We start from the raw sequence: 13,143 nt of genomic DNA, 5'->3' as shown, positions 1-13,143 counted from the left end.
CCATCACTTAAACACCCCCTGTAACAACAATCACCTGTCCACTTTATTATGTAATAACACCTCTATTCTGTAATAACTTTCTTATGATTTGTAATATCCTATTTCATAATGTAGTGGTTTATAACATATTGCATTGTATGATATATATGTAATAATAAAACTTAAAAAATAAAAAAAATTGGCTTGCATATAAACAAAAAGACAAACACATTATTTAATACGTCATTATTACAAAATAAGGCTTATCGTTTATCAAGATGCTTATAACAAAATACGGGTGTGTAATGTTATGTTATGCTCCTCCCCTCTTCTGCCTCAGGTGATGGTGAAGCTGCAGGTTCCCATGACAACGGGCCGCTCTCTCCCCTCCTCCCCCCTCCCCCTGGCCCCCTTGGGCCCCCACCGCCAGATCTACCTCCTTACCCCCTCGTCATCCTCCTACGAGGATCGTCCCGTCCTGCCCCCCCGCAGCCCCGTGCCCCCCCTCCGCTCCTCCAGGCAAGCCCCGCCCCCACGCCCCCAGATGCGCTCTGGCTCCGCCTCCTTCTCCCTGGCCGTCGAGGAGGGCGCCCCTCCCCCCCAGATCCCCCCCAGGGACCACATCGTCTCCCAGCCCGGCTCGCGCTCCTCCTCCCCCCTCAACTCGTCGCCCCTCGCCCTGCCACCTCCTCCCCTCTCCATCTCCCCCCGCCGAGCGTCGGCCCTGTGCTACGTGGGACCCCTGGGCTCTGCCTCCTCCTCTCTGCCGTCGCGACCCCCAGGCCTGGGCGCCGCCTCCCTGCTGGACCCTCTCTCCTTCCCTGAGGGGCGGAGCCTGCCTTCACTAATTGATGGCTCACAGAGCGCCGCCCCTGCCCCCCTGCCAGAACGCCCTGCCTACCTGGAGAGGTGCGCTGTCGGTTTCAAACGGGCTTTAGATCATTCTACTTTGCTTTTTATATGATTTAATTAGGCTATAATAGAAGAGGAGAGAATATAGATTAAGGCATAATTGAATAATAGAATGGAATATTGGTGCAATAGAATGGAAGATTATATAATGGAATCCCATAGAATATGGTGTCATAAAGAAGATTATGGTATGATAGTATACAATATGATATCATAGAACAAAAATGGTATGATAGAATATGATATCATAGAAAACATTTTGATATCATAGCATGGAATATGGTATAATAGAAAACAATATGGTATAATAGAATATTATAGGATATCATAGAACAGAATATGGTATACTAGAATATACTATGATGTAATAGTATATAATATAATACAGACTAATATAAATAGAATATATCATATAATACCTATTATACAATAAAAGTTGTACATTTTCTTTTTAGAAGTAACTTCTAATCAAATCTAAGGGTCTGTTAAGATTGGCTTGGATTGGATTGCACTTCACAAATTTCTGCAGGGACAATGAGTTGCAAGGAATGCAAAAACAATATGCAAGCATCAATAGTATAAACAACAGGCAGCAATAAATAAGTAAACAAATTAAAACACCTGAACAGCTGCTTCCAGCAACGTTAAGATGCTCTGATTTCATCTAATACACTTCATATCATTTGATGTGACAATTAGTCTGACAAAAAAAATCAATTTCAACTTTATTTGCACACAAATTGGACAATATTGCAATTTAATAACGTATGTGCATTGCATACTGCATGTCCCCATGTAAAAACTGTCCCTTCTGACGACAGACTTAAGATCTGGAGAACAATGATTGCTATCCAGGTTTTCATGGCAATCACCGCAACACTATTAGATTACCCTGGTTAGCAGAGCTCTCAAAAAATACATTGTGTGTGTGTGTGTGTGTGTGTGTGTGTGTGTGTGTGTGTGTGTGTGTGTGTGTGTGTGTGTGTGTGTGTGTGTGTGTGTGTGTGTGTGTGTGTGTGTGTGTGTGTGTGTGTGTGTGTTTGTGTGTGTGTGTGTGTGTGTGTGGCTTAATTAGATAAATCTTATCTGAATATGAACCTGTTTAATCTTGACTCTCCATGGTAATTTGTTCACTTCAACCCTTTAACGGCAATCTCCCTCTTGGAGAACATGCTTTGAATAATGCAACAGAATGCATTTTATCTACTGTAGGCCTATGGAAGTTCAAGTTTCAAGTTTAGTTTTGACATAACATTTATTATGGTACCGTATTACCTTTCCACGTATCAGTACAAAGCTGTATATTTTTCGTGTTATTTGTGGTGATATCATTCTGTGATATTCATAAAATTGCTGCAAAATTAATCTATGTTTACGATCTCTCCTGTGTTCTCCAGATACGGAGCGGCCAACTTGGCCGCCGTCAAGCCCATGATGCAGCACGGCGGAGACAAACCAAACTCCTCCTCCAACAATAACAACGGCTGCACAACGGCTTCCGCCATGCAACAGGGGCGGAGCCTCAAACAGGTGAGAGCACAACCAGAACATTTCTACTACTATAACATCCCATAGTGCAGTTTATACATTGGTATTATTTGAACAAAATAAATGTATTGATTACAATATGTAAAATGAAGTTTCAATACAAAGTAAGCCAAGAACGGACTTGTGTTGTTGGCACGTTGGATCATTCAGTTTGTTCAGCATAGAACTTCAGTTTGGGGTGGAGCTTGGAGCATGAAATTCAACATCTAGAGAGTTCCAGAAAAGGCAAGTATACGTATAGTTTTTAGTAAACAGCCTTCACTTTGGTTCATTCAGTTTGTTCAGTGTAGAACTTCAGTTTGGGGCGGAGCTTGGAGTGTGAAACGTACGTACAGTTTTTAGTAAACAGCCTTAGTCTTTGCCACACAGGAGGTGGCGTACGAGTATTCACAGCATGGGGTCATATTCAGGTTATTCAATGACCGGAGCGCACCACAGACGGCTCGTTTTACCGATATGTGTAAAGTTCCAGCAGTTCCTCGCCATGTGCAACACAGCACAGCGCGTGTCCGCTGAACATATCCCCCCCGCGGTCCGGCTCGCATGTCAACCGCAGATTCATTGCAAAATTTAACCATCTTAGTAAAGTGCAGTTTTACTGCCACTGTTACTTTTTAAAGTCATGATTCCATGAATCTGGATGCAGAGTTGCAGTGAAAAGAAGAGACAAGACAGATGCTGTGTTTTACCCTGAAGCGCTGTGATTGGTTTACGGTGCTTCGCGCTGTGTTGCTGCTACTTTACAACATGTTGGGAATGAGCTGCGGATACAGCCCATGTTGCCGCTATGCATCTGCTCGTCCGCTATATTGGAGACATCAGAATCCGCCAGTAAACAAATACTGTATGTGTGTTGAGAGCTGCAGACTTCTCTATAAAACTGACTGTAACTCGCTTAATTCTGAACCGATTTTCATGAAATTTGGTTTGTTATGAACATGAGAAATTGAACTTGATACTGGTTACTTATAAGAATTAAATTCAGTTACTGGGGGCGGATCTAACCATATTATTTTAATTCACTACCATGTTTGAAGAAAGAAGGTATCATGCGTGCCTCATATTTCACTTTAATTTAACAATTGAAATATATTTTATATATTTTGAATGTTGTTTCATCGAAAACCATGGGAAAAAGTTCCTTGCTTTAAGTGTTTTACAGAATAAATATAAAGCAAAGTTATATCTCTCTCTTTTTCTCAATTCAACGTTCAATAAAGTGGTGTGTGTGTGTGTGTGTGTGTATGTGTGTGTGTGTGTGTGTGTGTGTGTGTGTGTATGTGTGTGTGTGTGTGTGTGTGTGTGTGTGCGTGCGTGCGTGCGTGCGTTCGTGCGTGTGCGCGTGACAGGTGCAGGAGGCAGTCCATGGCGTGACCATGGAGGAGTGTCGGACTGCACTGCAGGACAGCAACTGGAGCGTCACGCAGGCCATACGCCATCTGAAGGTTCAGTTACACAACCCTGTCTGTCTGTCTGTCTGTCTGACCGCATCCCGTATTCTATTCTACTGAGTTATTGATTCAAAGTTAGCGAAAAAGGCTCATAATACCACTAAGCACATAGGTTTCTGCAAAACCCTCTGGTTCTGGATCAAGACTGTGTGTGTGTGTGTGTGTGTGTGTGTGTCTGTCTGTCTGTCTGTCTGTGTATGTGTGTTTGTGTGTGTGTGTGTGTGTGTCCGTATGCGTGCATACTACAGGTGGAGCAGTTGTTCAGACTGGGTTTGCGGTCCAGAGCAGAATGTCAGGACGTTCTGGAGCAGCGCCAGTGGAATCTGGAGCAGGCCAGCACGCTCATACTCAACAACTATGGCCTGCGTCCGACCAGGTACACACACGCACGCACGCGCACACACACACACACACACACACACACACACACACACACACACACACACACACACACACACTTCATCGTAATGCTCTTGGAGACCATTTGAATTGACTATTTGAATTGGGGAAGATGATTGGAATTGATGTATTGCTGCACGGACCGGCACGCGGTGCCGGGAAGCGACCGGATGATTACCTTTTTTTTATATGAATTTGCCTTCGTCTGAATCCCGGCGACGTCTCTGGATCCGAACAACAAAACCAGGCGTGACGGTACATGCACACGGATGCCGATAGATCCTCTGTTAAACCATATCCGACCCTGCCTCGATTCCTATGAAAAAGAAAACCCCTAAAGCTGGGGGGGGGTTCCATGACGATGGCACGCTTGCGTGGCCTGCGCGCTGCGCTGCCAGGCCTTAGCTAGTGTCCCCGCTGCAACGGTAATGTAAAATAAATAAATGTGTTGGAGAAATCTCTTGCGATAAAAGTGATGTATATGTATGTGACAAATAATCTCTTGAACTTGACCTTGAACTTGAACTTGATGAAAGGACACGGAAGTGAGTACGAGTTTGGGGAAGAGCGGATATTAACTTCAAATTGTAACTTCCAATTTCTTATTACCAATGGAACGGGCCTCGCCGGTCCCGAACGAATCCCAATCCCACTGGATAGTACACTGGCAGGCAGTAATGCTGTGGCACAGGAAGTGATTTGGTTTATTCAACACATCAGGAAGAGAGTCGCTGTGGAACTAGACTACTCGAAAATTCTAAATGTGCTGAAAATACAACGGACGGCTTATTGAAAAATGGAAGTCGGGTTCGGAAGTTCAAAGGTAATTTTACCAATGCTGCCACACCGTTGTGGTGTAGCCGGTATGCGTGTGTGTGTGTGTGACTTGCTGCTTCCAGGGGGTCCCCTGGAAAAATTATAACGAGTTAAATTTCACCGTGAAAGAACGTGCAAAAGTAATGTGTTTGTGATCATAGACTCTATGAATGTGGAAGTCTGGACCAAATCACTCGCTCTCTCTCACTCTCACTTTCAATTCTCTCTCAATCAATTCAATTCAAAAGGGTTTATTGGCATGGCATTATAAAATAATAATAATAATATATATATATTGCAATTGGCTATATACAATGTTTACCTAAAATAAAAATAAAATGTTAAGTTGCAGTAAAAAAATAAATAAAGAAACAAATAAATAAATAAATAATTTCAAGAATTTAAAACGATATAAAGGAGTATTAAAACGAGTGTAGATAACCTCAAATTACAATGTATAAGTGTAAATAATGTAGTTATTCACATTTATTACATAATGTAATGTAATACTACATTCCATAATATAGTGTAAAATATCTACAGATATGTGGGAATAACCCAAAAATTTAAACATTGCTGTTAAAAATAAATTAACAGATATGTGAAGATTCCCTTAAAATAGGGAAATGTAACCTTCCATTTCAAAAATATCTGTAGAGATCAGTGAGAGAGATCATTCAGACATGGCGGTCCAATGTATCTGGATATATAAATACAAAGGATTTGGACTAAACTGCAGATGGTCTCTCTCTCTCTCTCTCTCTCTCTCTCTCTCTCTCTCTCTCTCTCTCTCTCTCTCTCTCTCTCTCTCTCTCTCTCAGGAAGTGACAACAGCCACCTGGATCTTGTGCACAACGTGGCACGGCGGGCGGGCGGACGGATGGTGAGAGCTGCCTTCAGCCTGAGCGAATGAGTCACGCCTCGGATGTGCAGACACACCGGTTCCAGGTGTCGGAGGGTTCACACGCACAGCGATCTTACGTGGAACATGGAGCGCAGAACACGTCTCAGCTGTGAATGTCAGACTTGTCCATCTGTGTGGAGCACACCTCGCGCTCCTCATTATCCAGCCGTGCATCAGGTACATGAGTCACACCGCTGATTGGAAATGTTACTATTTATGATGGTTTTTATTAGAGATAGATTATATAAAGCTCCTGAAAATATTGCTACTCGTGTGTGAGTGCGTGCGTGCATGCGTGTGCGTGCCTGCGCTCCCATTCTGCTTCCCGACGTTGTGAATGATGGTAGCCTCGTGTTGTTTACGGACGGAAGCCTTTTGTCGACTACACGCTAGCGCTTGCATTCCAATTTGAAAATGAAAACCCGGTCCCGACGAGGGCGGCGTCCCATTCCAAATGTTATTTGGCGCTAGATGAAGAGCGTCTGAATGCGCTTGACTCATTTGCATTTCCGTTAAAGTTGCGCAAAAATGCTTAATTGAAAAGCTTATCTCGCTCTCTTACCTTGTTGCGCAAAAATGCTTCATTGAAAAGCTTATCTCGCTCTCTTACCTTGTTGCGCAAAAATGCGTCATTGAAAGACTTATCTCGCTCTCTTACCTTTTTGACATGATAATTTTGACTAATTCTCTAATTCTGACTATTGAGAGAAATGGCTCTAAATTGTGACTAAGCGCAAATTGCTTGATTCTCGGGGGAAAACCTCCATGAAATCTTCCGTGCAGCTGCAACATCTGTCGTCTCCTTGTTCAAATCAGAACCGAGTCTGTATTTAACCACACCCGGTGTTCATTCATTCCAAATTACTGTAAAGATTCTATTTTCATATTTCATTTATCTTTTTTTTTTTTCCCAAATGGAATCAACGTTTGCTTTAAAGTTTACAAAACGCTTCCGTATCAGGGAAATGTGGCCTCGCCTTGTTTATCTGGTTTTCGCTGCGTTAAAGTCAACCTGTACAGATACCGCACCATGTTCTCCACAAGGAGTCACGACACCACCTCCTCAGATTTCTTTTATCTTTTATTTTTTTTTGGGGTTGACGCCTCAACTGCTGGTCAAGTGATTTATCATGAAGGTAAATGACTGACAGTGCGGGGACAACAGAAGACACTTGCGATTAAGATAAAATATCAACATATATAATCAGTGTTTTTCCTTTGGTCCTATATGATTTTTTAAAACATTTTTATCAGGTTTTTTACGATACTGTACATTCATTATTTGGTGTGTATGCTTATGTCAACGTGAGAAACTTGACACAACCACTCACCAAAAGCTGTAAAAATGTGAAAAAAAAAATAGGCTTTACTTGGTCACTTTGTTCTATGCGACTCATAAAAAACGGCTAATTTGACAGGTCAGGCAGGTACGACTTCTCAAAACCTCTTCTTCTTTGCGAGCCAGAGGAGTGTTCATGTTTGTGCCAAAACTCCCTGGTGTCGAGAGCCCCCGTCGCATGAGGAACAGTATTAAGGCACAAAGGGGAAGTCGTGCTCGCAGCTGAAAGAAAAGAGGTTTTCTGACCCTGATATCCTAATCGTTTTGTTTTTTTTATCGTTGTGACCAAAAATGCTTGATTTTGCTGCGGCTTTTGCTCAAATCCGGCGATGCAATTGCTTTTTTTTCTTTTTTCATTTTTTATTCTCAATACTATTGCGTAAATTTCAGGAAATTCATAAAGAAAAAAAACTATCTCTTCCTATGGTTCTTCTTCCTTCCTTCGCATTATTGCATATCAGAGAAACAACTGGAAATATTTTAGGACTCTTTTTTTCTGGGCTCAAAGTTACAAAAAAAATAAAATACTGTGCTTTTATCTGGGTCCCATTGATTAAAAATAAACATCTTCATAAACTTTCAGAAGAATGGATGAGAAGTTAAGATCAGATTTGGCCATCTAATGCGGAGAAGTGGTGGCGATTTTGCATATTTGCAGGTTCTCGAAGATAGCGCAATTTCCTGGAGGGACGTGTAAGTAAGAGTCCTAAGTAGTGGAGAGGATATTGCACCAAATTGAGGAGGTGAGCAATCAAAATGTACTCCTCACCCCAATATACTTGAATGGCCTGTCATTGCACAGCACATTTCAAGCCGTTAAGAATCTGGAGTCGGACATCAAGTGTGAAAGGTTCCGATTTGTATTTTTATTTAATTATTTTTATTTTCAGAAGAGTATTACAGCTCTTGTTCAGGTTTTGTCGTTGGTGCTGGATTATTTTGGTTTTCCTTCCTGGGAGTGAGTTTTGGGCTTCAACTCTGGACCAAAGTTGCTCCCATCAGTTGACTAGTTAAATAGTTAAAACGGATAAAAATAATACATGATCCAAAGCATAATAATATCCTCATAATTATAATAATAATTATAATAATATTAATATCAATTCCCTCATCCTAAAAAGAGAATTTCTCTTCCGGACAACACTGAGAGATGTCAAGAAATACAGGATCTTTTTTCCTGACCGCGATAATTCTTTTGGCATTTTTCCCCTCTACAAAATGTGTCGTTACATCCGCTGTTAAATCCTAGTTCATGTGTCAAGTAAATTTCCTTTGTTTTCCCCTCCCACGTGTTTACTCAGGCTCGGTCAAGGCCCCTGCAGTCGCTTCCGTTATTCTAAATTGGAAAACCCTGCTGCGTGCGATTTGCATACAAAGCCGTCGCGAATGAAACCTTGAAAGGGCTGCTCTTCATACATCTCAGCATGGACTTGAAAACCACCCGGCTATAATCGAAATGGAACCGCATGCTCCTTTGTGAATTCTTCCCACAGAAAGTGCATGTCATATTATGGAAGCAGGGAATGTAGGTGCTGAGGCCAAAATAAACCTTGATCACAATGAGGGGGAGAATTTCACTGCAAGGCAAACTTATAAAATCTTCGAGACACAAACATGCTGTCAATCTCGGGCTTAGAAGTCAAATCATGACTCTAAACTACAACTACAACATTTGATCATCTTTAAAACTAGGCACCCGCTTGTGTAAAACATCTTAAATATTTGTCATGAAATCAATCATTTTGGGGATAAATTACCCAGACCAAGACGTGGACCTAAGTGCGTCAAACTGCATTGTGCGATTCACTATAGACTATAACACACCACAGACTATAACAATAATAACTGCCTCATATTAGGATCAAATGATAGTACCACAGGAAGATGTGTTATATATATATATACTATATGTATGTATGTATGTATGTATGTGTATATATATATATATATATATATATATATATATATATATATATGTGTGTGTGTGTGTGTGTGTGTGTGTGTGTGTGTGTGTGTGTGTGTGTGTGTGTTGACTGGCCAAGTTGAAGCTTTTTTATTTAAAAAAAAGTGAATGTTTTTTAAACTTTTGTCAAAAACTTAAGTATTCAATTAAAATGAATTTAAATTAAATTGTCCTGAAGCATCTTTTTTTTACTTTACACTTTTCTCAAGTTAAAACCTTCAGTTAAACTCTTAATTGAAGATGGTTATTTGCAAGGGGGCCTGGGCTGTCGTCTGGCTTTGTGTATTGTATCCACGTTAAGCTTCTCTGTCACGACTCATTTGCCAAACGCGCTGCTCTTCCCCAAGGTTTATCATTTTGATAGCAACATAATTAAGCCGGTGAAATTGTAAATTCACTGAAGGTCTAAGTGGTGCGTCTGAGAATCCCCCGGCGTCCCTCCGTTTTTGTGATTTATGCTGAACGTACGTACTGCCTGCATGGTAACAGCTGTGAAGCTTCAAATGCAAAATGCAAACATGGCGTCCATTGTTTTATAATAAACTTAAGATTTTGGATCATCACCGTCTCAGGACGCTGTGTGTTCTGTGGTTATTTCAAAAACACCAAGGCCTCTCTCACACTCTGTTCCAGGCTTGCAAGATAGGAATCGGTTTAGAAAGTTGAAATTATGGGAACAGGTCAATACTTTACGGTCAATTCTGCCTTGTTCCTGGAGGTGTTTGAATTTTTATTTTGGCAAATGGTGTAAAGTCTCAAGTTAGATCCTATAAGCTCACCAAAACTTTTTACCGCAGCTGTAGTTCAGTACAAAAAAAATCATTCAAATTTAATGACGTCAGGATAGATGAGTCCAGTCACGCTACCCCAAAGCATGTTCCGGATCATCCATGACATTAAAACCTGCCAGAATGCCTTCACTGTGAGCAAAGCAAACTAAGCCACTAAGAGTCACATCTCCGAAGAGTTTGCCACCAATATATCAATGTAGCAGAACTAAAGAACTGTTGTTTGAGGCCGGTTTTGGTTGTAAATTTTGGACGGGTCACCAGTAGGATAAACTGTTATCTGAGGTTTAGCGCTGATCTTATGAACATTTAGAAATGCTGTATCCAGTGTTATTGACGTGCTGTAGATTGTCCCAATTGATTCAAAAAGCCAAAACTAATCTGCAGTCCACCATCAATGTGGTGTATAACGTTATATCATACCTGATCCTATATTAACTGACTTAACTGTTCTTGTTTTTGTTGATTTTGACGAGTTTTAAGTTGTTTTATTGACATAATACACTAACAACATATGAGTACTTCTCATGTTGCACTTATTTATTGAGAAAAATCTTGCAGAGCTAGTTCTGCCAGAAAACTCAACGGCGCAACATGCTTTCACGCCCTTATATGGGCCTTCCTGCTTTGCTGCCTGCCTTGCTTGCTGTATTGCTGCGCTCCCTCCACCTCCCCTGCATCCACCTGCTGGGCTGTACTCCTCCATCCAATGGGTGGATTTGAGCTCGTCACTCCAATAATTCTAGCTCATTAAGGATGCCTATGTTTTGTGTACACCTCACGAGAGCGATTAGCAGTCGAGCCCAGACGCCCAAACTCCAGCGATGCTAGATAAATAAAGATAATTTTAAATTAAATCTAGAGTTTTCTGTCAGAACAACTTTTATCCCGATTCCTTACATTACGTCCATCATGCACTTATTTCTCATTGAATTTAGAAACGGGTACTCGGGTACTTACATTTGAGGTTGCACCAATGGTCGATGTCTGATTTGATCGTTTCTAGCCTCTCATATAAGTCCCTTTTGACAAAAGCGTCTGATCATTGAATAAATGTAAATAATGTGCAGCTAAATACAAAAATTCCATTCTACAGTATTGGATTCACCATGTTTACAACGTTTCTAGTGTAGCAAACCCCAGTCAATCAGGGTCGTCCGACTCTTAGCCAAGGCTGGTAAGCCGCATACAATCGGGGAGAATTGAATTCTTCCCGCCACAAAAGAGATAGTGGGGGTGAGGTTGGGAGGGAAGGCGTGCAAGCCAATCAACCTCATCTCATTGTCTGACAACCGGTCCAATTGTGTGGGAGTGAACACTGATGGGCCCGTGCGATGCTGGGCCAGCACAGTGGAGGCATCACTGGCTCCAGCTGTGGCTCCACGAGTAGCATCTGTCCATTGCAGTATACACAGAGAAGCGCTGGCTGTAAAGAAAGATCTAAAGACTGTTCTAGATGAGGCAGTCTCAATCTCAACCTCATCAAAAGCCGCCCACTGCAATCACGTTTATTTTCCATTTTACGTGATGAGATGGGCAGTGACCATAAGCAGCTTCTGTTACACACCGAAGTACGGTGGCTCTCAAGGGGGAAGGTACTGATGCGACTTTTGAATTGCGTAATGAGGCGAGGGTGTTTTTTCTTGACACAGAGTTTAAACTCGCACATGGCTTCGGTGATTTTGAGTGGCTGGCTGAATTGGGATACCTGGCCAACATTTTCAGCAACATAAATGGACTCAACCTCAGTCTCCAAGGAAAAGCAGTAACCATGTTCAATATCCAGAATAAAATAGAAGCAACCATAATAAAAATGGATATGTGGGCCAGGCGAGTTGACCGGTCATACTTTCACTCGTTCGAGAATCTGTCAGACTCTTGTCTGATTTTTTACAAAGGAAGAAATGTGGCTTCCCATCATTAATTGCATCAAATTGCACCTGCGTGGTTTGACGACCAAGCTGTGCGAATACTTCCCCATCCCAGATGTGCAGTGCAGCTGGATGGAAAACCCCTCCGTCAGCCACAGTGACGAGACCCTCGCAGGCGTGAGCGCAAAAGAGAAGGACGGTCTTGTGGATCTCTCCTGCGACAGCGCATTAAAACTGGCTTTCTCACAGAAGTACCTGACCAACTTTTGGCTTCATGTTGCTTCTGAGTAGTATCCTGATCCGTCCGACAGAGCTGTGCGGTTTCTGATGCCTTTCCCAACGACGTATCTCTGTGAGTCTGGCTGTTCGCCGCTTGTGGCATTGAAGAGGAAATAAAGGAATAAACTAAATGTTGAGCCAGATCTTGGACTGAGACTGTCGTCCCTTAAGCCAGACATCAAGCATTTGTTGTCTGCCATGCAACATCAGGCTTGATGAGGTGAGGTCAAAACACTGCGCCCTTCAGACTGCGCTTACTAGATACAGTTACCAAAGTTACCTGAAAGTTCGATGGATATAAGGTTATTTTTAGCCCACCTCTTTTTTTGTTCTACCAACTGCACTTTATGTATGATATTGCATATGATTATTAAAATAAACATCCTCTGAGATCGCACTGTTTGGCTCCCATATTACTTCTGGTCAGATGTGGGCTGCGAACACTTGAGATTTTCAAGTGCCGAAAGTGAGTCCTAAAAGGTTGGGAAACGCTGCTCTACACACACCTCTATCCCGTCGTGGGAAATCTTCAATATTTCGTTTGGAATTTTCTGGCCCTGACCCCTTGTACAGTCTGTGGCTGGCGGGTGTTGCAAACCGACTATGATTTATGAACGATGCCGCCTCCCACCCTGAGATCCTGTCGTGTGTTTATGCTTATGCTTATGAGGCCTGACGGGTGGCGATTGATCGTGACGATGTCTTCAAAGCTGCACCGCACTCATTACATCTTAGTGCAGTGGGGATCATCTCATCGTCCTCTTCTTTGTCAAATGGGTAGTTCTCATGAAACCACCATAAATGTCATATATGTCCCAAATGAATTGATACGCATATTCACAGAAAATATGAAATAAATCATTCAAATGTTGACTATGATATTATTTCAGTGTT

General features: G+C 42.0%; 1 protein-coding gene across 1 annotated transcript in view; it reads left to right on the top strand.

Annotated features, from left to right (window-relative positions):
- tnk2a (tyrosine kinase, non-receptor, 2a) overlaps nucleotides 1-13,143 on the top strand; it is a gene marked incomplete at both ends in the record, with an annotated part of 50,718 nt that overhangs the window by 27,849 nt on the left and 9,726 nt on the right. Inside the window, 4 exons of the mRNA XM_080020461.1 lie at nucleotides 320-888; nucleotides 2,289-2,421; nucleotides 3,789-3,884; nucleotides 4,139-4,266. Of these exons, the coding sequence (XP_079876587.1) occupies nucleotides 320-888; nucleotides 2,289-2,421; nucleotides 3,789-3,884; nucleotides 4,139-4,266 (926 nt within the window). The remainder of the gene's footprint in view (nucleotides 1-319; nucleotides 889-2,288; nucleotides 2,422-3,788; nucleotides 3,885-4,138; nucleotides 4,267-13,143) is intronic.

The sequence above is a fragment of the Zeus faber genome (assembly GCF_960531495.2).
Source record: "Zeus faber genome assembly, chromosome: 19".
In the NCBI taxonomy this organism is placed as follows: Eukaryota; Metazoa; Chordata; class Actinopteri; order Zeiformes; family Zeidae; genus Zeus; species Zeus faber.
This window is presented reverse-complemented; position numbering and strand designations above follow the sequence as displayed.